This window comes from Echiichthys vipera, assembly GCF_963691815.1.
Source record: "Echiichthys vipera genome assembly, chromosome: 9".
Classification (NCBI taxonomy): Eukaryota; Metazoa; Chordata; class Actinopteri; order Perciformes; family Trachinidae; genus Echiichthys; species Echiichthys vipera.
The window spans coordinates 3,774,997-3,799,454 of NC_139834.1; the positions used below are offsets into that span (position 1 = coordinate 3,774,997).

The 24,458-nt window shown below is 47.7% G+C and overlaps 1 protein-coding gene across 1 annotated transcript in view; it reads right to left on the reverse strand.

The window, feature by feature from the left end:
* Window positions 1-1,415: 1,415 nt before the first annotated feature.
* Window positions 1,416-24,458, reverse strand: part of LOC310951158 (collagen alpha-1(XX) chain-like) — a 46,508-nt gene continuing 23,465 nt past the window's right edge. The window contains exons 12-42 of the mRNA XM_083919279.1: window positions 24,042-24,171; window positions 23,033-23,178; window positions 22,534-22,663; window positions 22,196-22,335; window positions 20,688-20,814; window positions 20,415-20,554; window positions 19,151-19,283; window positions 18,129-18,274; window positions 17,844-17,973; window positions 17,485-17,601; window positions 17,223-17,369; window positions 16,934-16,981; window positions 14,197-14,235; window positions 13,967-14,105; window positions 13,736-13,878; window positions 13,011-13,120; window positions 11,731-11,889; window positions 11,408-11,485; window positions 10,938-11,024; window positions 10,783-10,836; window positions 9,853-9,948; window positions 9,673-9,726; window positions 8,854-8,907; window positions 8,690-8,743; window positions 6,918-6,989; window positions 5,427-5,462; window positions 5,204-5,270; window positions 4,863-5,051; window positions 4,653-4,730; window positions 3,455-3,616; window positions 1,416-2,110 (exon numbers count right to left, since the gene is read on the reverse strand). Coding sequence (XP_083775405.1) covers window positions 2,082-2,110; window positions 3,455-3,616; window positions 4,653-4,730; window positions 4,863-5,051; window positions 5,204-5,270; window positions 5,427-5,462; window positions 6,918-6,989; window positions 8,690-8,743; window positions 8,854-8,907; window positions 9,673-9,726; window positions 9,853-9,948; window positions 10,783-10,836; window positions 10,938-11,024; window positions 11,408-11,485; window positions 11,731-11,889; window positions 13,011-13,120; window positions 13,736-13,878; window positions 13,967-14,105; window positions 14,197-14,235; window positions 16,934-16,981; window positions 17,223-17,369; window positions 17,485-17,601; window positions 17,844-17,973; window positions 18,129-18,274; window positions 19,151-19,283; window positions 20,415-20,554; window positions 20,688-20,814; window positions 22,196-22,335; window positions 22,534-22,663; window positions 23,033-23,178; window positions 24,042-24,171 — 3,234 coding nt within the window. The 3' untranslated portion in view covers window positions 1,416-2,081. The remainder of the gene's footprint in view (window positions 2,111-3,454; window positions 3,617-4,652; window positions 4,731-4,862; window positions 5,052-5,203; window positions 5,271-5,426; window positions 5,463-6,917; window positions 6,990-8,689; window positions 8,744-8,853; window positions 8,908-9,672; window positions 9,727-9,852; window positions 9,949-10,782; window positions 10,837-10,937; window positions 11,025-11,407; window positions 11,486-11,730; window positions 11,890-13,010; window positions 13,121-13,735; window positions 13,879-13,966; window positions 14,106-14,196; window positions 14,236-16,933; window positions 16,982-17,222; window positions 17,370-17,484; window positions 17,602-17,843; window positions 17,974-18,128; window positions 18,275-19,150; window positions 19,284-20,414; window positions 20,555-20,687; window positions 20,815-22,195; window positions 22,336-22,533; window positions 22,664-23,032; window positions 23,179-24,041; window positions 24,172-24,458) is intronic.

Genomic DNA, 24,458 nt, shown 5'->3' on the forward strand with positions numbered 1-24,458 from the left:
CATAGATACCTTTATTTTGAAAAGTAAACCAACACTGCTGACAAAACCGGAAGTTGATGGCACCACTGAAGCAAAGAGCCTCCTTTAATAAGTCCATGGCCGCTGCGGTCTGTGGTGGCGACTTATATTGTGCTCTTCAAAATAAACCCCACTGGAAACAATCCTCTCTTCACAACAGTTCCGGCCCAGCCCCACGTGGACTTACAGGGCCTATAGGAAGCCATGACACCCTTTAGAAAGTCACCTTTTTGAGGTTTTACAGCCTGAAATGATAAAACATGAAAAATATATTTACATATTCTGCCTTACACCATTCAAGTGACATAGTTTTTCTCAAAATGTATTAATAAAAATTGAAAAATTAGAATATCAGGGTTGGTAAAGTCCCCAGATTTAATGCTGTAATGTCCCTCAATGACCAGGCGGTGAGACTTTATCCAGTTAGTTGCGCTTTATTTTCTAACTTATCATTTTCTAACCGCAGCCGACACCAACAAAGAACGACCATCTAACCCTGGACCTTCTAACCCCTGACCTCTGGGACATCTCAGTGATTCACTTCAACAGTGACACATTCTAACATTAACATCAACAGTCACTACAGTGCGTCACAATCCTTTGTTGAGCCCCTTTTGCTTTAATCACAGTCATCAGTCTGTTTGGATGCGTCTCTACCAGCTTCGTGCACCTAGAGTGGGAAATATTTCCCCGTTCTTCCTGCAGAACTGTTTGAGTTCAGTCAGATTCTGTGGTGAGTGGCGATGGACTGCACTCTTCAAGCCTGTACACAGATGTTCTGTAGGATCCAGGTCCTGGCTCTGACTGGGCCACTCTAGGACATTCACCTTCCTGTCCTTTAGCCACTGTGTTGTTTTTATGGAGGTGTGTTTTGGGTCGTTGAACCACCTGCCCATTTTCAGGTGTCTAGCAGGTTTTCGGTGAACTTGAAGAAGAAGAAGAATTACTTTATTTTTATCCCACACGGGAAATTCAATTTTCACTCTTATTATTATACAAGTTACACACACAGGCCCGAAATACACACAGACAGGACCTATATACATGCAATTAAGGAGAGATGTCAGAGCGAGGGGGCTGCCAGTGACCAGCAGTTGGGGGTTCGGTGCCTTGCTCAACAGCACCTCGGCAGTGCCCAGGAGATGAACTGGCACCTCTCCAGCCACCAGTCCATGCTCCATACATGGTCCACACGGGGACTTGAACCAGCGACCCTATAGTTCCCAGCCAAGTCACCTATGGACTGAGCTACTGCCGGTCCATAGGTCCATTGGCAGCATCCATTACATTCTCAGGGGATGTAATGTCGCTCAGTGTGCTCAAATTACTGTATTTAGGTAAAAAAAACACATTTCATCAGATATATATTGACATATTGATGGCATTTTATTAACAAGATAAAAAAGCAGTCTCTCTCTCTCACACACACACACACGCGCACACACACACACTGTAATGTTTTTTACCCAAACCCCAATAAAACCAGAAAATGTAAACATGTATTTTCAACAGGAATAGGAACAGTATAAAATATCATACATGAATAACTGTGTACAGTAAATATAATAATCAATATACAAATTATCATACAGGTGACAACGGACATCTCACAGTATCGCTCACACCACGGGACAAAGAGAAGCTTTCACACCATGGATTATGCGTTTTTCATTATCCTTGAGGCAGTTAAGGTTACAATGGCAAAGGAAATAGGTAGAAGTGGAACACAGGCAGCTAAACTACGCGGCTTTGACATCGACACAGTGCACGTTTACATAAACATGGTAAAAAAAATAAGATTTCAGTGCGAGTATGGTGTATAAGACGGCACGTGACTGCTCCCAATGAGAAGATACTTTCCTTTAGGACGCTATCTGTTTATTAAATCGCTAGACAATGTTAGAAATCCCCCCATCGGTCAGTGGCGAGTTCAACACACCGCCCCTCTTCTGCGGCGCTTCGTTAGCTCCGTCCCCGGTCCGTCGTTCGGCTCCAGAGGAACCATAGTCATTTCAAACAGACGGCAGTCGCCTCACCGTAGCTGCCGGCTCGTTGGTATCCACTCAGGGCTGGTAGCCGTAATAAGGGTCTTCTGCATGAAGAGAGCACACAATAAAAGAGTCAGAGAGAGAGTAAGAACACTTCCACAGGGTATTTGGTAGCAAACTGTTGTGACGATGAATTAGTTTGTTACTGTAAATGCAGCACATAAGCAAATGGAACGCAGATATGTAGTTTTTTGGCCTTTTGTGCCTTTATTTGGACATGACAATGCAGGTGCACAGATTTCTGGTTGTGAAAACATAGCACCACGCCACTGGATGAAAGTGTCTCTCTACTTCACCGTTTTAAAAAAAAATGTTGCATGTTTTTGTGGCGTAGAGTACGACCTACGACACATCCTGCCCAGGGCGCACTCACACTGTCCATCCGTACCGTACCCAAGCACGTTTCACGGCTAAAGTCTGGTTCCTTTGACCAGTGTGAGTGCAACCGTACTGCGTCTAGGAGCAGCACGCTTGCCGGCGACGGACCGTTTGGGAGATGTGGGCTTTAGTAAAGCACGTTTGCACATGTACGAGCACGAGCGTGCGCACGTGTACGAGCACAAGGCCTACGGCGGTTCTGAGGTCATTTCCTGTGCTCCTGTTGGGACATAGAAAAAAGAAGGAGGGACCATGCGCGGACATTTAAAACAATGGCGGTGAAAGGTTCACGTTGGTGTGATGTGGAGGTGGAGTGTTTACTGCAGATTTGGTCGATGAAAAGATTCAAAAACAGTCGACAAGACGCACAAAAACTCAGAGGTCTATGGAAAGATTTGTAAACAAAGCGACGCATCGCCATGACGTCATCAATGCGTGTGACGTGTTACGGCGTGATGACGTATAGGCAGCAAGAAGCATTCTCCGAGGCCCAGGTAGTGTGAGTACAAACGGACCTGGACCCTAGAGCATGGGGCACGGGACGGACGGACAGTGTGAGTGCGCCCTTAGAGTTCTACCCAATCAGCAATGAGGCTTTTTTCAGGGGAGAAAAAAGACGCTTTAACGGCCGCTCACATCTAAATTAGGGGCGTTTTGGCGAGGGAGACTCACCTTACACTTGGTATTTGACTTTAATTGAAATGCACCTAATACGTATCATGATGCAGTGGTAACAATTCAATTTATTGAGATATATTGTGACACTGTAATCGAGGCCGTATATTGTGATTTTCACAGGAGAGTCTTTCCATTCAGACCCAATTTATTTATGCCTGTTTTGGACCCAAGTATACAGAAATATTCAAATACTCCATTTTAGTTTAGTTAATAGATGAAAATTACACATTCATACTGCATGAGAGAAACGTGGAGGATCATGGGCTCCAATAGAACCTGAAGTTTCCAGGCTGTGTGTCACTGCAGTAAGTGGACCTCTCCTGGTAGCTAACCTGTTTGCTGGGGTGCTCTGTGGCACCCTCCGCTGCTGTCACACACACCCGGCGGTCCAATCTCGCCTGGCTGTCCAGGAGGGCCGGTGATCCCTGGGGGTCCTGGCTTACCATCATCTCCTTTGGAGCCTGGGCTTCCTAGCTTGGACTCCCCTGCAGGACCTGCAGACGCACAAAATACACAACACGCACGCGTCATAACCATATTTCAGTACAGCGTAGTGTGCTGCTCATTCGTTGGACAGTGTGTGTATGGTTTTACAGTGATATATGGAACTAAGCACCAATGGGCTCCTTCCTTTGGGATTGGCATTACTATGAGAGGAGCTGGTACAGGGGCCAGTAGGTAAGTCTTTAAAACACTCTTAATAAACTCTGGCTTCACTAACTACGCTGTTGGTGCTTTGTTTTCTGTGTAGGGACTCTTCTAATGCTGCTGCAGAGGTTTAGTGTTATTTTCAGCAGTATTAGTGGTTAAAAAAGACCTTTGAATGCCTTCACCGTACTGTCAGTGTTAGCCACGTGCGGCTGTTAGTGACTGCTAGTGACTCTCTGGGATATCTCCGTCGATAGATCATACATGGAAAAAACTGTCTGGATGGCTTATTTGATGTGTGCAAGTGTTGAAAATGATGATTTTACACCGGAATTTCACTTTAACAACCTCTGTGGTCGTCCCTGCGACAGTAGGTGTCTCCAGGACCACGTTTTGACCCTGTGACGGCCCAGAGCCCGTTGCTTGTGTACTGGTGCTCTGCTCTTTGCTTGCAGCTACCGGCTGTGCTGATTAGTTACCTGGGAGCACCTGGCCAATCATTCAGCCTATTTAACCCCTTGACTCCTTTGTTAGCCACTGACAACATGCACCACATTGTCTCCGATGCATTCACACACCCTCATACACCTCTGATTCTGACTTACACACCTCACTGTCTCCTTGTTTGCACATTTCATTTAATAAATATTACTTTTGTTTATATTAAGATGGTGTCCATCTCCCTTTTATGTTATGGCCTTTGAGTCGGTCGTAACAGACACACGCCCGCACGCACGCACACACACACACACACACACACACACACACACACACACACACACACACACACACACACACACACACACACACACACACACACACAGTGAAAACAATACCAGCGTCACTGTTGCGGCTGGTAACAGATGACTCATCGAGAGCTACCTGCAAATCCTTTGACCCCGGGGGGCCCCTGGACGTTGGTCCCTGCATCACCTTTCCCCCCTGTCATGCCTCTCCTCCCTGCAGAAGAGGAAGAGACTAATCCTCAGTGAAAAGCTCATAATAATAATAATAATATCATACTGGACGATAATAATCTAGAAATGCTCAAACATGTGTCAGTTTGCTCAGTGTCAACAGATGGAGTCTTACCCTGTTCTCCTGGATACGCAGGCTTGCCAGGTCTCCCCCTTGGGCCGACATGCCCCTGGGTGCCCCTGGAGCCCGGTGGACCCTTGGGCCCTGGTATTCCAGGTTCCCCGGGGGGCCCCACCGGCTCCTCAATGGGAGCTGGTTTACGACTTATCTCGTTAATGAACGTGTCCAGCTTCAGCACCTCCTCTGAAAAAACAACCACACAACTCTGGATAAAGTCTGTGCAAGAGAATGTGTTTGCCTCTGGACCTTTTTAAGGTTAAGACAAGTGAGATACATGCAGACATCGTCGGCGTAGAAGTCCCGGTTTCGTTCTGACTTGCGAACAGAGGACTCACTGTGCACTAGCTGCTCACAGGCCTGAGTGACCAGTTGGTAGATCACGGCCATGGACTGAGGTTCCCCCTGTAAAACATCAGCAGTGGCACCGAAACACGTTTTAAATGACAACTAAAGTATTATTAAGAAACCTCACATTAAAGAATAAAGAAAATTATGATGTGTCCCAGACTTTTTTCAGTATTACAATGATAAAAAAAAGGGTGTACAGCTATAACCCACCTTCTCTCCTCGCTCACCTTTGCCCCCTGGTAGACCCTGTAAGGAAACAGACGCATGAGCATGAAGATGATTAAACAGTTCATAAAACCGGCTTCTCCCTGCTCCCCCTTAACCACCTCTCTGATCTCTTCACATTTCTCCCTCTCCTTATACATTGAGAGGAAGAGTCCAGCTTCAAGAGCTCCCCTTGGTTCCAGGCATCTGCCATGAAACCAGGTAACAGGATCTCCAAGGGGCCGCCAGCATACTGGCACTTCCGTGTGACGCACGCACAGGTTATTTCCCCCTGCGCCGTTTAGCAATGAAAACCTGAGAGAAGTCGATGTCCTGAGCCTCTGGTGTCAGGACGTCCACCTACTCATTAAAGACGAAAGGAGGGGGTTATAATCTGAGGGGGGGACTGACTCTCAAACATCAGTACGCACGCTCAACTTTAAAAGCCTTTTGCATTTCAATATGTGGAGTGAAACTGTGGAACAGACGAGCGGAGGAGCTCAGACGACGTCCAACCATGAGCGAATTCAAACAACGGCACAAACGGACGGTGTTAACAAGGTACAGGGAAGAAGAGGGAGATGACAAACACTAGGGTCTCACAGTTTGCCATACTTGTGTTACACAAGCGGTTATGTGTTGTTGGTTGGTAAATGAACTTGTACTTATGTAGCGCCTCTCTTGTCTTCTGACTACTCAAGGCGCTTTCACAGTGTTTGTCACATTCACCCGTTCAAACAGACATTCACGCTGATGGCAGTGGACATCTACAGACCATCTAATTTTAATCATTCACACCACATTTACACACCCATACGCAGCACAGGGAGCAATTCGGGGTTCAGTGTCTTTCCCAAGGACACTTCGACATGTCATGACCGGGGAAGGTGGGGATCGAACCGCCAATCTCTCGAATGGAGAATGGGTTTTCTCCGGGTTCTCCGGTTTCCTCCCAAAGTCCAAAGACGTGCATGTGTTAGGTAAAGTGATGAATGGTTGTCTGTCTCTGTTCGTCTCTATGTGTCCTGTGATAGACTGGCGTCCTGTCCAGGGTGGACCCCGCCTCACGCCCGATGTCAGCTGGGATCGGCTCCAGCCCCGCGCGTCCCCGACAGGGACAAGCGGTTGAAGATCTCTTCATGTCCAGACTTCCTGGAGTCTGTTTTTCAGATTGATGTCAACATAACTTCCGTTTCCACTGTGCTGGACATGTTTGATGTCATTTACAACAACAGCATAAATAATAGCAGTACCAAGACTCTCGTGGTCGCCTTCGCTTCAACACAAACCTATGTCCTATCAACTCCTCTTCTCTTGTACGCTGCTCTGACTCGTCCCCTGAACTGAAGCATTGCACCAAACCAGGCTGCAAGACACTGAAGCATCTAACGCGGAGACCCAGAGTCTCTCTCTCTCTATCTCTTATTTCAGCTCACCCCTCAAAAATTAGAGACAGGCAGACACCACTAATGACGCCGTTTGTCCCTCTTGTCTTACCGTAGGTCCCACAGATCCCGAGAAGCCCCTTTCTCCCATAGGCCCTGGGTGTCCTGGCATTCCTTGGAAACCCTGTGAAATACAAATAGATGGACGTGTAGAACAGCAGACAGACAACAAAACAGGTCACAAAGGGGATCTCAGAGCTCCCCGAGGTGTTTGTGATACAGGAAGTGTCCATTCTTTCATTAAACTATCCCCTCTAGGTTCGGACCACTCTGAGGTTTCACACCGGGATATAAAGCCTTTTAATTTTGCATCACCTCGCAAACCGCTGCGGTCTGACCTTATTGGATCTAATATTGAATGAATATATTCAGTAGTGACGCACACAGCACAGGTTCATGGAAACACTGCAGGTCAGAGAGGAGAATATTAACACTCTTAAAGCTGGGGGTCATGATACAGACTTCACATGTGAGAACACGTTTACTGCCTAAAAAGCCCCTCTGGTAGGTCATTACAGCAGAAGATATGAAAGTGATGCACAAAATGAGCAACATATGGACCTTCAGCAGACCATTACCAGCAGTGGTGCCAAATGTGGTGCTGTGCTGTGGAACTACAGTAACTTTGCTTTAAAAGTGTTTATTATTTGTCAGTCTGGATCTAAATTTAGAAACCTTGTAAACACACACTGGGTGCGGTAATGTCACGCTTTGGCCTGAGGGTGGTGCTGGAAGACAAGCTCAAAATGTGTCCAAAATGGTTCTTTCACACCACAGTTAAGCAGCCAGTCTCATTAGATTGTAATGTTTTGTGTGTGTAAGAGCGTGATCACACTGTCCTCCCGGACCGAGACCCGGACTTTAGGGTACTTGTCCCCCCTCCCTCTCCCCCCCGCGCCCCAGCCCCGTTTGTACTCACACTGCCAGGGCCGGTCAATGCTTCTTGCTGTCCATACGCCATCACGCCGTAACACGTCACACGCATTGATCGCGTGTGTGTGGCTTTGTTTACAAATCTTTCCATAGACCTCTGAGTTTTTGTGCGTCTTGTCGACTGTTTTTGAATCTTTTCATCCGACCAAATCTGCAGTAAACACTCCACCCCGCACCACACCAACATGAACCTTTCACCGCCATTGTTGTTGTTGTTAAATGTCCGCGCATGGTCCGTCCTTCTATTTACATGTCCGAACAGGCGGACATAACGCTACTGCCGTAGGGCTCGTGCTCGTGCTCGTACACGTGCGCACGCTCGTGCTTGTACATGTGCAAACGGCTCCGCTAAAGCCCACCTCTTTCAAGCGGGCCGTGGACGGTCCGCTGGCCGCAGTTGAGCGCGGAGCGGTTGCACTCACATGGCTTAAAGGTACTAGGCTTTAGCTGAAAAACCGGTTTTGGCCGCGGCCAAAAGGATAGTGTGAGCACGCTCTAAGGGCGCACTCACACTGTCCTTCCGCACCGCGCCAAAACAGGTTTTTCAGCTTAAGCCTAGTGTGTTTGACCAGTGTTAGTGCAACCGCTCTGCGCATAACTGCGGTCAGCTGGCCATCCACGGCCCGTCTGAGAGAGGTGGGCTTTTGTAGAGCACGTTGTACGAGCATGAGCGTGCACACGTGTACAAGCACGAGCACGACGCCTACGGCGGTTCAGGGACAAGTACCCTAAAGCCCGGGGCGCGTGCGGAAGGACAGTGTGAGTGCGCCCTAAGAGGAAATTGTGCCCTGATGGTGGCCCAAGAGAGAAGATATTTGTTTTTTCAATTTCTGCGTCATGGACCAAAGCTGTGGCTCCACACGGTGTCTCTTAAGGTAAACCCAATCTTACCCTGGGTCCAGTAATGCCGGGTCCACCGATGTTACCTTCGGGCCCCCTGATGCCCTGTGAAACACATCGCAGAGAGATGACAATTAAAGACAGAGGGAGGGTCGGTGCTTCGGCACAACTGTGTGAAGAACCGCCGACTGCTGTTCTGGGATGGAGCAGCTCACCTGAGGGCCTGGGACCCCCTCCTCTCCTTTTGGACCTGGAGGTCCTGGTAAACCCTGCAGAGAGAGAAGACGAGGTTAGAGAGAGTGCAAAGGGAGACGGGTGGATTTATAGACAACAACAGGGATGAAGATTAAGGGCGCACTCACACTGTCCATCCGTACCGTGCTCCAGGACGCTTCACGGCTAAAGTCTAGTTCGTTTGACCAGTGTGAGTGCAACCGCACCGCACCTAGGAGCGGCCCGCTTGCCGTCCATGGCCCGTTTGGGAGAGGTAGGCTTTTGTAAAAAATGTTTGCGCGTGTACGACCACGAGCGTGCGCACGTGTACGAGCACAAGTGTGCACACGTGTACGAGCACGAGCCCTACGGTGGTTCTGAGGTCATTTCCTGTGCGCCTGTTGGGACGTAGAAAAAAGAAGGAGGGACCATGCGCGGACATTTCAAACAATGGCGGCGAAAGGTTCACGTTGGTGTGATGCGGAGGTGGAGTGTTTACTGCAGATTTGGTCGATGAAAAGATTCAAAAACAGTCGACAAGACGCACAAAAACTCCGAGGTCTACGGAAAGATCTGGAAACAAAGCCACGCATCGCCATGACGTCATCAATGCGTGTGACGTGTTACGGCGTGATGACGTATAGGCAGCAAGAAGCATTCTCCGAGGCCCGAGGTAGTGTGAGTACAAACGGGCCTGGAGGGGGGGACAAGGACCCTAAAGCACGGGGCACGGGACGGACGCACAGTGGGAGTGCGCCCTAAAAGTGGTTTCTATCCCATTCTGTATTTCTGTACTTCAACAGTCAACAGTTTTAACTCACCTGGACCCCCGGTCGCCCAGGATCCCCCCTTTCCCCTCTTGCACCAGGTGGCCCCTTAGAGGAAAAAATTAAAGCAGAAAAAGAATGTACATTTTATAAAACATCCAATAAAAAAGTCCAATAAAGCAAGTTAATAACAGCATACACAAGTCCATATTTACAGCTAAGGGGGTTACCCACCGCTTTGCCCTGCACGGCCATGCCTCGAGGTCCTGTGTTGCCCAGGGGTCCGAGACCGCCCTCAAATCCAGACTTTCCTGGAGGACCCACCTCCCCCTGAAACACAGACAAACCAACTTTAAGACATCAATTTGGAGCTCCAAGGCATGTCTGTAAATAAATCAATAAATATAATAATAATGAATCACTAACATGATGCCGCCGTGTTTGAAACAGACCTTCAGGAGATGTTTCAAGGTCACATCGCCAGTAAAGGCACATGCTGCATGGCGATATTAGTGTGGAGGATGTTTCGCTTTTAATTTAGCTTCTTGACCACCGAGAACATGTTCAAGTGCCAGCTTAACTTTTAGAAAGTGTCTGGGAACTAGTCAGACCTTTGGACGTTATTCACAACTTCTTCTGTTGTCTAGTCTGTGCCAGATGCCAAATATCACATAAACACTGCAGGTCTGTATGTAATGGCCAATGCTCTTTTATGGAAAGGTTACATCTCATCTCATCTCATCTTCAGCCTCTTATCCGGGGTCGGGTCGCGGGTGCAGCAGCTTTAGCAGGGGACCCCAAACTTCCCTTTCCCGGGCCACATTAACCAGCTCTAACTGGGGGATCCTGAGGCGTTCCCAGGCCAGTGTGGAGATCTAATCTCTCCACCTGGTCCTGGGTCTTCCCCGAGGCCTCCTCCCAGCTGGAGCCGATCCCAGCTGACATTGGGCGTGAGGCGAGGTCCACCCTGGACAGGACGCCAGTCTATCACAGGGCACATAGAGACGAACAGAGACAGACAACCATTCACACCTACCTACTGTGTTTGCCCTAGTGCTGGCTTTGCACCTGCAGGACAATAGAGGCCTTACTAAGAACCTGCAATGCTCTGGTCTCTGAATGCGCCCTAAGTCTAACTAAGCCTGAAGAATACTTTCATCTCACCTTTTGGCCTTGCTCTCCCGCCTCCCCTTTCTCACCACGAGGCCCTGGCTTTCCCTGAGGAAGAGAAAAAGAATTAAAGTCTATGTTATCAAACAACTGGGTGACACAAACACGAGTGGGTTAATATTCAATGCCTAAATGTCTCGGTGACGTACGGTCGGTCCAGGGGAACCAGGAGCTCCGGGGACGTCAGAGGAACAGGTGCAGGTGTAAGCCGGGGCAGGACAGCTCTCCTCATCTCTCTGACACACACACACACACGCACACACACACACACACACACACACGCACACACACACACACACACACACAGAGGCATGTTTACCGTACTCCATACAATATTTCTCACTATCTTGGAACCACAGGAAAGAAAAGTGATGAAAGCAACATGATTATGTGAAAGGGAAAATTGTCCACACAAAAAAGTCCAATGAATAAGAGTCATTTTCACACATTTTATCAAACTATTTGAAAAATATGGAAACCTGAAGTTCAGTCTTTCTATTCCCCAACGGCTGCCAAGAGTGAAGCGACGGAAACCTTCAAACGAAGCACTCGGCCCACTGTAGTTCATGTCCATAGAGTTACTGTTAATAAAGGTAAATATGAATATTAAGAGACTGACCACTCCGGGCAGGTCACAGCAGGTGTCGTCTAAAGCCCACGTGGTGTTACAGACGATCTCAAAGGACTGCAGCTGGAACTGGAAACCATGAAAAACACCGGACACAGCACAGGACGGAGTAAGACTAATGTTTGTGCGGGGCGTGTGATTTATGGACAGGACAGACTCGGGGAGCAATGCGGGGTTCAGTGTCTTGCCCAAGGACACTTCGACATGTGGACCGGGGGGAGATGGGGATTGAACCACCAATCTCTCGAACAGAGGACGACCCACTCTTCCACCAGGCCACAGCCGCCCCATTGATGAATAGAATAGAACAGTACCGGTGCAGATCCACTGCTGGGTCCTCTGGTCTTGGTCAGTTTCCCCAGCATCTCAAAGCCGTCAGTCGGCAGGTTGCCCACAGGGCGGGCCGTCCTCTCACCCACGCGCTGGCAGTCCACAGACAGGGACACGCTCACCTGGCTGACGGACAGGTGCACCTGCCAATCACAGTCAGAGTGATGTGGACATATTAGGTCAGGACGTCAGATGTACTAGGCAGGGGTCTCCACCTCCACAACACCTTCTGACTCCTATGATTTATTATTTTTGTTTTCGGGTTTGGGAGTAGTAATAATGGCTTCATCAGAAAGTCAGACTGAACCTAGAACTGTAGCATGTTCTCTAGTTATTCAATAAATTAATAATCTATATGAAATAAACACATGGGAAAGCCAGTTTCTGTGTCATGATCTGGTTCTGTCAGTACCCTCCTCTCCCGTTATGTGTGAGTTTGTCTCCCCCTGTCTGTGTTTCCCTGCATGTTCTCTCCCTCGTCTCTGTAGGTCCGGTAGGCGTTCCCCCCAAGCTGCAGCCTGTTATGCTGATAACCCTAACACCTTAAATACCTGAAGCTGACAGGCATGCAGCGCCGGACCGTCGTCGACCCTGTATTGGTAAAACTATTCCCCCCGGACTGGCGTCCCCTTTCTCATTGTGGTTTTCACGCTCCCCGTAGTAAGTTGATTAATCGTGTTTGTTTTCTGTTTCTCCGTAGTTTCCCGTGTTCCCGTTTCCCGTCCGTCTCCCTGATCTTCCGTCGTCTTCCTGTTCCAGTTATTCCTGTGCTCGTTTAGTTAGTCTTTGTGTTTGTATTCTCTGTATTGTTATTGCGTTTGTCCGTTCTTTATATTAAACGTTTGTTTTGTAACTTTACTTTTTGTCTGTGTCTGCATTGGGTCCACCTTTTTGTGTTATACCTGTACCGTTCACGACATTCTGTGTGAATTAAATACATAACAAATGAAAAATACTGTCTATTTTCTCATTTTATTAAGTGCTTTAGTTTAAAACGTGAACTCAAAATATTTCACATCTGCTCAACGTGTTATAAGCCGGACAAGTCAGTGGTCTGAGATTGTACTGGATATGAAGTCTACTGTATTTCAAACCACCTCTTTCACCTCTTCATCATCTTATTACGTCCTTACATTTCTCTTTTATTGGGGAGTACGCAAAAATGTGACAAGGTAACAAGGTATCCACATGGAAAAAGGGATATTCAACCTGACAGCGAGCGTTTCATTGTCCTCCAAGACTTGCTCAGTGTTTGTAATCCCACCTTGTGAAAACTGCCGTAGAACAGTCTGTGGACCTGCGGCTGGTCGAAGGTCAGTTCCTGCACTTCTCCCCTGTAGTCCAGACTGAAGTACACCAGATGCTTGGTAGTAGCTGTGGAAAGCACAAAGATAGAGGAAGATAATCAGTTCAATCGACTTCTAACTTATAGTGTGTTGCATGGTGTTGGAGCTAGCTGGCTGTAAAGAAAGGGCGTTGCCTCGCGTAGAGTTGCTTCTCGGTTTAATGCCGCTCTGTCCCACCCCTCAAACTGTGGTATTTGATCACCTCGGACAGGATGAAACTTTGCATTCCCACAAAATCCAGCACATTTCCGCAGGGCTGTGTAGGTGTGTGTGTGTTTTTGCAAAACCGTGAAACAATCAGAAAATAACGTTTTGTTCCTTTGATATACTGCTTTGTTCTTGCCGGCGCTGCTCCCTCTCTTCATTCACCCTCTAGCTCACTCAAACACAGCTTCTCTCTCTCTCTCTCTCTCTCTGGATTGTTGAGCCGGGGTAAAGGGGGCCAACTTTGAATGCTGTGCGTTTGCAAACACCAACTGACAACTGCTGCTTAGTGTACCCTTAGTACGCTGCTTAGTGTACCCTTACCCTACACTAAGCAGCAGGGAAAACATATCAGTAAGGTAGATCTTGTAGATATGAGACTATTGGGGCTATGAAGTTTGCGGTTTGGGAGAAGGAGAAATGCAGAGATGTATCTCACGGTCGAGCACCACTCCCATCTTAGGCTGGAAGTCATTGTCAGTGAGCTGCCAGAGGGCGAAGGGCTCCCTGGGTGTATCCTGCAACACGCGGAAGGCGATGCTGATGGTGTGTTCTGGAGAGAAACCTGCAGGGTGGATAAACCTGAGAGAGGGGAGGGAAGTAAAGGTAATGGGGACCACTTCAAAAGAAGCAGAAGGTGAAGCCAAAGCAGTGAAACAGATGATCTCACTTGGTGCTCTGTGTCAGCTGGACGTCTCTGTACAGCGTGTAGGTGGGGACGGTGTTGAAGACGAAAGGCTCGGCCGCCACGCCCTCCACGGACGAGTGGGCCCTCTGAGTCAGACCGAAGGCTTCCATCATGTCAAACCCTGAGACGACAAACACACAACCCTGTTATTATTCTACATCACGTGTGTCAATTATTCAAAATGAGCCTTTTGGTTTGAAGCGGTCTCTCACCTTTAACGATGCTGTTTCTGATGGTCACGTCGGGGCACACTGTAACACAACAGGGCAGAATAAGTCACACAATTGTTTTTCAGCATTTTCATCTCATCTCATCTTCAGCCTCTTATCCAGGGTCGGGTCTCGGGGGCAGCAGCTTTAGCAGGGGACCTTAAACTTCCCTTTCCCGGGCCACATTAACCAGCTCTAACTGGGGGATCCTGAGGCGTTCCCAGGCCAGTGTGGAGATCTAATCTCTCCACCTGGTCCTGGGTCTTCCCCGAGGCCTCCTCCCAGCTGGACATGCCTGGAACACCTCCCTAGGGAGGCGCCCAGGGTTCATCCTTACAAGATGATCCTGAACCACCTCAACTGGCATCTTTCAACGCAAAGGAGCAGCGGCTCTACTCCGAGTTCCTCACGGATGCTGAACTTCTCCCCCTCTCTCTAAGGGAGACTCCAGCCCCCCTCCTGAGGAAACACATTTCGGCCGCTTGGACCCGCAACCTCGTTCTTTGGGTCATGACCCAGCTTTCATGACCACAGGTGAGGGTAGGAACGAACATTGACCGTTAGATCGAGAGCTTTGCCTTCCTCAGCTCTCTTTTCGTCACAACGGTGCGGTAGAGCGACTGCAGCACCGCCCCCGCTGCTCCGGCCAAACTCACGCTCCATCGTCCCCTCACTCGTGAACATGATCCCGAGGTACTTGAACTCCTTCACTTGGGGTCAGGACTCACTAACTGGAGTAAGCATTTTCAGCATTTTCATTCCAGAAAAAACGTCTCATTAGGGGCACCAGGTACACTTAAACTAATCTACGTGTGTAACACTACGGATGTCAGAAACGGAGAGAATTTAATTGGAAAAATCTAATCTAGTTCTTTATTACGCCTTAAATATAAAAAACCTCTAAGGCAACAATGTGGAGGCAATGTGGCCGTGCAGATGCAAATCATGCTCATATCTTCTGGAGCTGCCCTCGATGTTATGAATTTTAATATTGAATGAGGGAATAGGATCCATAACCCCCAAGGAGTGTGCCGTTCTGCACCTGGGCAATATCATGAAAGCAGCGCTGAAGGAAAGATAATTATTTGGTAAAAATCCTTCCCACAGCTGGAAGGCCGATACAAGAATCTGGCTTGAAGCGGATCCACCCAGACTAAGTGGGTAGTTTATGGTACAGTACAGGAGAGACTGAAGACGGAAGAGTTCAATAGAAAAAGGGAAAGTGGACGAAGTTTAGAAATAAGGAAAACAACACTGTATAATTCTGTAAAATGTACAATATAAACTGTATTAGGAAACAATGCTCATAAGCAAATAATACTGAATACTGCAGTGGTAGTTGTAAACTGTAACCCCATCTCTATAGTTGTACGTTTTGATGTTTGAAATTTGTAGTTAAACTAAGGACCGTTTGATAAGATTACATGCTGGGGCATGGTACGGATGGACAGTGTGAGTGCGACCTAACACAGCATTTCAGGAAAAGAACATCAGAGCAACAGTCAAACGTGGCGGTGGTAGTTTGATGGTCTGGGGCTGTTTTGCTGCTTCAGGACCTGGACCACGTGTAATTGATGGAACCATGAATTCTGCTCTCTGCCAGAAAATCCTGAAGGAGAATGTCCTGCCATCAGTTTGTGACTTTAAGCTCAAGCGCACCTAGGTTACACGGCAGGACAGTGATCCGAACACACTAGCATCTCCACTGCTGAACGGCTAAAAAAAAAACAAAATGAAGATTTTGGAGTGAACTTAAATCTGATTGAGATGCTGTGATATGAACTTAAACCGGCCGTTCATGCTCGAAAACCTTCGAATGCGGCTGAATTCAAACAAGTGTGGGCCAAAATCCCTCCACAGCGATGTGTTAGACTCGGTGTCTGTTTTCACGCACGCACAAACAATTATGAGGTTTAGGGGGCAATTCCTTTTTCACATACGGTAAGACAGGTAAGTTTGCAAAGCTTTTTCTCTCTTAACAGATGAAATCATCATTTAAAAACTGCATTAAAACTGGGGCCCTTCTGTGTGGAGTTTGCATGTTGTCCCTGTGTCTGCGTGGGTTTTCTCCGGGTTCTCCGGTTTCCTCCCACAGTCCAAAGACGTGCAGGTGTTCGGTTCATTGATGACTCTAAATCACCCGTAGGTGTGAATGGTTGTCTGTCTCTGTTCGTCTCTATGTGTCCTGTGATAGACTGGCGTCCTGTCCAGGGTGGACCCCGCCTCACACCAGCTGGGATCGGCTCCAGCCCCCACCCCGATAGGGACAAGCGGTTGAAGATGGATGGATGAATTTTGTATTTACTCAGGTTATCTTTGTCTGTTATTAAAATGTATTTGATGATCTGAAACATGTTAGTGAGACAAAAAATTAAGAACAGAAGAAAACTGGGGACAAATCATTTTCCACAGCCCTGTACTCTGTGGCTGGGGAGAAAGCAATGAGGAGTTGCACGAGCGTGTAATGTATGAATGCTCCCTTTTCTTTCATCGGGATCATATTTGTAATAAGGCTCTAGTTCACATTTGAGTGGTGTGAACTGCTAACAGGCTCGTGTCATTTAAACTGACAAATGAAGCACGACGTTAGTCCTCATGACTACTATGAAATTCATTTCACACACATCGCCGAACCAACTGTCTCATACTTTCTAATCGCGTTTATGTCTAGAAGATGATTTTTAGGAGCTAATCAGACATATTTCCATGGAAGAATGTGTGTAATATGATCATAAGTCACCTTCATTGTGGATCGGGTGGTGAATGGGGATTCTGGCAGGAGCTGTGGCTGTAAAAGGAAAGTAAATCCAAACATGACGCATTTAGCAAAAATCAAAAATGTATCTGTTCAAGGATCATGTCCTGTATACGTTGACTATATTCTGCAGAGATGCAGCCTAGAAACAATCTATTCCCACATTTCATGCTTATTTATTATGAGGGAATGTACGGATAACAAGGTGTTTTGTGGTAAGCTCACTAACTCCAATATGTGACATACTGCAGGTGTTGGTGTGATGGAGTCAGACCTGTTGGGTGGAGGATGGAGACGCCGGCGCCCTCTGCTGAGCCCAGCAGTGAGTGCACGCTGATGCGATACAGAGTCTCTGGCTCCAGCTCAGTGAAACAGTGACTGCTGCTGGACTCATCGACACTTTCTTCTTTTGTCTGCTTGTCTAAACGAACACAAGGAACACGGACAGGACAGACACAAAAGTGGGTAAATGAACAGTGGTTGATGTGGTTTCTGAGACAGAGTTGTCAGTATTTATAGATTTTACAATAGGTTACCTTTGACAGACTGGACGACAATACGATACCCGTCGACCGCAGACACGGGTCTCCAAGACACGCAGATGCTGGAGTGGTCTGACCTGACCACGCTCACACTGCTTACCCGCAGACTGGCTGGAGGGAGAGACAGACACGCATTTATAAAACTGTGCGTAGTCTTCCCAAAACATTGCAATTGCAAAAAAAACATGAATCTTTCACAAGAAATAACTTGCTGCCTTGTGTCGGAAGTTGTTGTTGTTTTCACACTATTCGCGCTGACCGGCAAGAGAGGAATCCCTGATGTTTGTGATGGCTTTACCGTTTCCCAGCAGGTCCGTTTGTCAGTGTGTGTCATTTCAGTGTGTTTGACTCACTGGTTTTGCCCTGAGCTGAACTGCTGCCTCCTTCTCTGTTGCGGTACTCGGCCGTGACCAGGATGCTGTAGCGTGTGTCTGGCTGTAATGACTCGAGCAGCACCCGCTTTTCACCCCCTGGGACCAACACCTGTAGACAACAAGCCGAAGTATCAAAGTCAAGCTTACAAGAGAATCGTCCAGTGACGGAGCGAATTCTCTGTGACCCTGAGAAGCTTGATCGTTCACTGTCCAGCGGGATGAAGTGCAAAGCAGCTGTAAAGGTGACAGTTACAGCCTACTCACTGTGCTGTCCTGGGTCTCAGCTGCAGTCAGGGCAGTGTAAGACACACGGTACTGGAGGACATGAGCATTGGGAGGTACCCAGCTGACCACAAAGCTGACCGCTGTCTCCTCGGAGACTGATACGCTGGATGGGCCTCCGCCGGACACTGCAGGGACAAAACACAAAAATCAGAGATATTTATACTCACTCAGTGCGTTTACATGCACATCAGTAACACGAAAATGGTCTTTCCCCCGTTAAGGGAATCATTTTCTGGTTCATCTTTGTCAAAATCACAAGCGAGGGGGGGGGGGGGGGGGGGAGACGGACGGACGACTTTTGGACAGAATTACAACAGAAACAGGTTCTTGGTAGCGATTTTAGTTGCCATGGTGAAGTCCTCCCTCGGTTTAAAGGTAACGCTCTATTGTTGTTGTTTCTTCATGTTGTTGCGGCGCTGTTGCTTCCTGGTTTATTCTATTTCCGGGTCAAAAGCAACTGTTGCGGAGTGGGGAGCATGCACAGACGCGAAACCCGATAGTAACCCGGGAACCTGCTTACATGCATGAGTAATTGGGGTACTAAAGGAGTTCTCTAGGTCTGTTAACTCTGATTTTACCCGGGGTACGGTGTTTACATGGTGTATGGAGTATTTACATGGAGTATGCCCTTAATCTGAATATAATCAGGTTTTAAAACTGCATGTAAACGCACTGATCATAAATAAATCTTAATTTATGAGCGATGACAAATTTTGCCATAATGAGAAGACGATTGTCTTACAACTGGCCTCCGCCTGTGAGACATTAAAATAACTGGTCAGACTGAAGGAACGGTGTGAAAATGACCACAGAGCATTTGAAGTTTAAGGTAAAGTAATGCACAAAATAGGAAAAGGCTGCAAAATAATGTCCATGTGTTGGAGTAGACCCACCAAACACATCAGGGACATATTTAGTGACAGACTCCCGTGCTGCTTATAGCATTCATTCATCAGTGTGTGGTGTGTAAATGAGCGTGTGTGTGTGTGTGTGTGACTCACAGGTGCTATAGCGTGTGGCCACAGCTTCACTCTGAGCTCCATCTCCATAAAGTGCAGACAATGAGATCTGGTATTCCTTATCGTCCTCCACCCCCTCCAGGATCGCCCCTTCGCTCTCACCGCTCACCCTCAGCTACGACAGACAGACAGACAGGAGACACACAGCAGCATTACATCGTCGCTGGGGGGCGGAAACTTCCTATCTGCATTTGTCATAAATATGTGCTATTGGTCATGCTTCCCGTCTGTGTGTGGGCTTTATAAGTTTTAACCAATCTAAAGAATTAAAAAGAGGTTGTGAATTAACATCGTAACTCCATTGGATCCTCAAACTGAGGGCAAAACCTCGTAGCTCCACCCCCTCTCCGTTCAGACACGAAGTGCCGGACACAGCCGAGCTCGAGCTGACAGTTCACCTACTTTACCAGGCGGGTTCATCGATCAGGTAAGCGGAGCTCTTTATAAACTGTTTTTAAAAATAGCCAGTGAGTAGCAAACTCACATCTCACGACCCGCAAGGTTCTGACCCACAACCAGCTGATGAGGATGCAGTTACTGTGCTGACACAGATCACACAATTCAGGTCGTGTTGCCGAGTGACACAGCATGAGCCCCGGACCCCCGAACCGACAAACCCCTGAAATGAAAGCGCTTCTGTCTGAGACATGCAAGTAAAAACCATCTGACGACTCACTGTTCAGACGGGGAGTCAGACATGGTCAGGCTTTTAAAGTCAGTGACGATCACTTTGTGTAAAGAAGCAAACTTTTAACTAAAGTGCGCTCCCTCTTCCTCTGATCGCCCGCAACCATATGAAAACCACCCGCTGTAAGGGAGCTGTAGGTCCCGCGGGCACGCCGCAAAACGCAGATCTCTACTTTGGTCAAATGTGTTGAATAAAGAAAGTGTGCATACGTATCTACACTAAACTTTGTAAGCTGTAAATTGCTGATAATGGAATGTGACGCACTTCGTTATACCCATTATAATTACTGATGGTAAAAACACGCATCTCCATATTCAAGATCAAGACCATTTGAGTTTGATTGTGGTTAAATATTAATAATATAACAACATCTACCAATATATGACCATGTATAAAGACGCAATTCAACTTTGACGACGCAGAGTTAACTTGTTTTGAAAGGTAGAGGTTTTTTAATGTCCTGAAAAATGACCGTTTTGGACACACGAGGTTTCCGTAATATACAGTTTTAACCCCTTGAACGCATCACACACTCCAACCATCCTTTACCACCCCCACCTGTCTCAGATCGCCTCCGCTGAGGGAGATCCACTTGATGAGGTAAGAGACGACATCGTCAGCTGCGGCCTCCCAGCGCACGGTGATATCGCTGCCGGAGAAATTAGTCACCCTGAGGTCTGAGGGGGACGGCACCTTCACTAGGAACGGAAGAGACGAGACATTAGCATGTTTTTACATTTTAATTCACACTTAATAAATGCAACACAAGAAAGAAATATGATGTGTGTGTGGGTGTGTGTGTGTGCGCGTGTGCATGTGTGTGTTTCTTACGTGTGGTGACGTTACTGGTGAGTGCCGCAGACAGGCCTTGTGGGTAGTGGGACTGGACTGAAACCAGATATCGGGACAGAGAGGAGAGGTTCTCCACCACCACTGAGTTCAGTCCTGTTACCTCCACCTGGAAAGAGATTTGGTACGGATGAGTGTGGCTGCAGTTCGTCGGGCCATATAATAAATCTTACTGACGATACTGTACGAACAAAGCTGGGCCGAGGTCCAGCTCTACTGCTATGCGAGCGAGGAGTCTTTCCAGGTTAACAGCTTTGTCTGAGGGCGCACTCACACTGTCCGTCCGTCCCGTGCTCCGTGCTTTAGGGTACCTGTTTTTTAAGTGCTGTGCGACATGCCAGAAACTCTGCAGCTTTAAAGCAGATTTAAGTTGCTCCTATGAAGACGGCACCATCAGCACCTGTAGTCCACCTTTGCTCCTCTTTGTGTCTGTCATACCGTTTTCATTTTGCAGTTTGATGAGTGTAACGGACTAGTTAACTAGTCTAACTATGTCCGTTAGACTGAATCAGAAACCAGACACGTCTTTTGAGTACCGTATTTTCCGCACTATAAGTTGCACCTAAAAACCTTCAAATGTCTCAAAAGCCGACAGTGCGCCTTATAATCCGGTGCTCCTTATATATGGACCAATATTGAGCCACAACAGGTCTCCAACTACGGTGAGCAGCCGCCGACTCTATTTTCCCCCGTAGAAGAAGTAACGCGCGGTGCATGTTGAGATATACGACTGCGTGAAGCGTGCCGTTTCATTTCCATGTGTGTGTTTGTGTAAAGAGCCCAAAATGGCTCCTGTTAAGAGACACGCTTACGACGCAGAGTTTACACTCAAGGCCATTAGTCACGCAGTAGAACACGGGAATAGAGCAGCAGCCAGAGGGTTTAACATGAACCAATCAATGGTGCTGAAGTGGAGGAAGCAACAAGACGACCTCCCCTGACTGTGTTGTTGACGTTCCCTTTAGCGCAGCTTCTTCTAATGGATGCAGAACGTAACCCCAGCCTCCACTTTTGCGTCTGTTCTATGCGCCTTATAACGCGATGCGCCTTATATATGAGAAAAGTTTCAAAATAAGACGTTCATTGAAGGTGCGCCTTATAATGTGGAGCGCCTTATAGTGCGGAAAATACGGTAGGTCCTTTTAGATGCATTACAAGTGTCTGTGTAATGATTTATTTAAAAATCCAGATTTAGTTCTCTGTAATAGGTTTCATTTCCTGCTCTTTTATTATTTATACTTATTATAAAAAGTGATTTGGAAAGGGATGCATGAGGAGATTCTAGGTAATTAGTATGGCTGTTACGGTCTGCAAGGGTTTGAGTTTCCCTGCTGATATCAGATCACAGACGACTGAAGCATGACTGTAATCATTCGTCTTGTTCAAAGCAACGTAAGAATTGCTCAAAAGAATGTAAAATACACGTCTCTTTGGAAATAAAGATGTAATCTCAGCTCTGGGGATGGTTCTGGAGACAGAGGAGTAGTTACCTGCTTAACGTCACTGCCGAGGTTTGTGCTGTAGGTTATTCTGTGGCCGGGGACGTCCACGGCTCCGGGCACCCAGCTCACCCTCAGCATACTGTGGGTGACCATCGGGAACTGAACGCTCATCGGCGGTGGGAGGGGGACTGTGGGGAGGGAGAGTAAAGGTAAAAAGGGAGGGAAGAGGAAGATGAGATGAAAGACAAATGATCTGAAGTGATTGATTTGATCAGGGCCGTTGAGAAGTTAATGTGCTTAGAGGTGAAAGATGAAAGAGAAGGAAGAAGGAGGAGTGAGTAGCGAAGATCTGAAAGCAGGAAGTGAATGTTTGGGGACTGTCTTACACGTGGTGGCGACCGCAGTGACGGGGTCGCTGGGATCCTCATCATACAGGGCATAAAGGGTGACAGAGTAGTCTGTTGCCGGCAGTAACTCTGCAAGATCCACCACCCTCTTCTCTGCACTGAATTTCTCCTGCGGTCAGACACAAGTGCAAACATGGAGTCAGAGGTTTGTTACTATATCTGAAGGTGAGGATTGACACTTCGAAATGCGAACCGGAGAAGCCAGGGATCAAACCGCTGATCTCTCAAATGGAAGACGACCCGATCTACCTCTGAGCCACAGCCGTTGCCCCTCTAATGAAGCGTATAGTGCTCGTTAACTTTACAGTTAACACCCTGTCCTGAAAACTTGACAATATGAACAGGACATGCTGTTGAAGCATTTTTGCTCGTCTTTGCCTCGCACATCATGTTTTCACCTACAGTACACCCCCCCCCCACACACACACACACACATGCGCACGCACCCACACACACACACACACACGCACACACACACCTCCTTGGCGTCATCAGGCTGTCCGTGGTTGAGTGCTGAGTACAGGATCATGTACTGTGTTGCGCCGGGCGCTGCGCCCCAGCTCACTCGCAGCGTGCTGTAGGAGGCTGGAGTCACCTCCAGGTTGGCAGGCATGGCCAGGGCCACTGAGTGAGGGGGACAGGTAGAGACAGAGGAAGGGTGAGCAGAGTCCAAAGATGTCAGGAGTGGTTCGTGGTACATAAACTGATGACGGGCATGCTGAGCCCATTCTGTGATTCACTGATGACTGCTGCCTCTTTAGACACCTTGGGTTTTCAGTAGCTGGGCTTTAAATCTGTCTGGGCGTCAGAAACACAACAGCCTGCTGCTGTTTAATCATCAGCATTTGTTGTTTTTCATTTTAGACGTTAAATCCGACACAGTCTGACACAGCGGCGTGAAAGCGAAACTACAGTTCTGAATACACCTTCAGCTATCGTCAAAGAAAGATACAAACAAAACACACTTACAGTATGTTATGACAACAAATACTTTTAATAAGAGGCCCCTATCAGAAATCAGACATCACATCTCTCAGTAACCCTCTCCCTGACACGTGTGACCGCGCAGCGCTGGACTCTCGTGCACCCGCCGCTGTCTGCTTCATGCCTGCGGATCCCCACCCCGGATCAGGGGATCAGTCGACTATGGGCAAGATGTGACGAATCAGATAAGACTATGAAACCTTTTAGTCGGGACACCCCTACTGCTTTCACACCAGAGCTGTTTGTCTGTGTAACAAGGACAAAACATCCTAATGTCTCTCTCTAATCAGGGCCCAGCTTCTCTTTTGCTACCGTCTCGCTCGTCTCCTTGGAAGAATGAAATGCTTGACGACTCGCTGTCTTTGTGAGCTGCTCATATTAATTTGCCTTCTTCCAAAACATTTGATTGCTCCATTATTATTATTCTGAGACCAGGAAGTGTCAGTGATTTTCGTTTGGATGTTCAGTCCAAAATACATTTTTAGCAGTGGTGTCAGTCTTACGTGTCGTGACGGTTCCTCTGAGGGCCAGGCCGACGTTGTCTTCGTACACGGGAAAGATGGACACGTGGTACAGCGTCTGAGAGGAGAGGCCTTCCAGCAGCACCGTGGACTCTGTGCCGCTCAACACCACCTGGAGACAAAGCAGCACTCACAATCAGACAGACACATGCACCAAACACTTCTTTTGACATGGCAATATTCAGGGTTCGTGCATCTTTTCAAAGGTCAAATTCAAGCACTTTCAAGGTCAATCTTCAAGCTTTTCCCCCCGTTTTATAAATACATTCATTCATTCATCTTCAACCGCTTGTCCCAATCGGGGTTGCGGGGGGCTGGAGCCGATCCCAGCTGACATCGGGCGTGAGGCGGGGTCCACCCTGGACAGGACGCCAGTCTATCACAGGACACATAGAGACG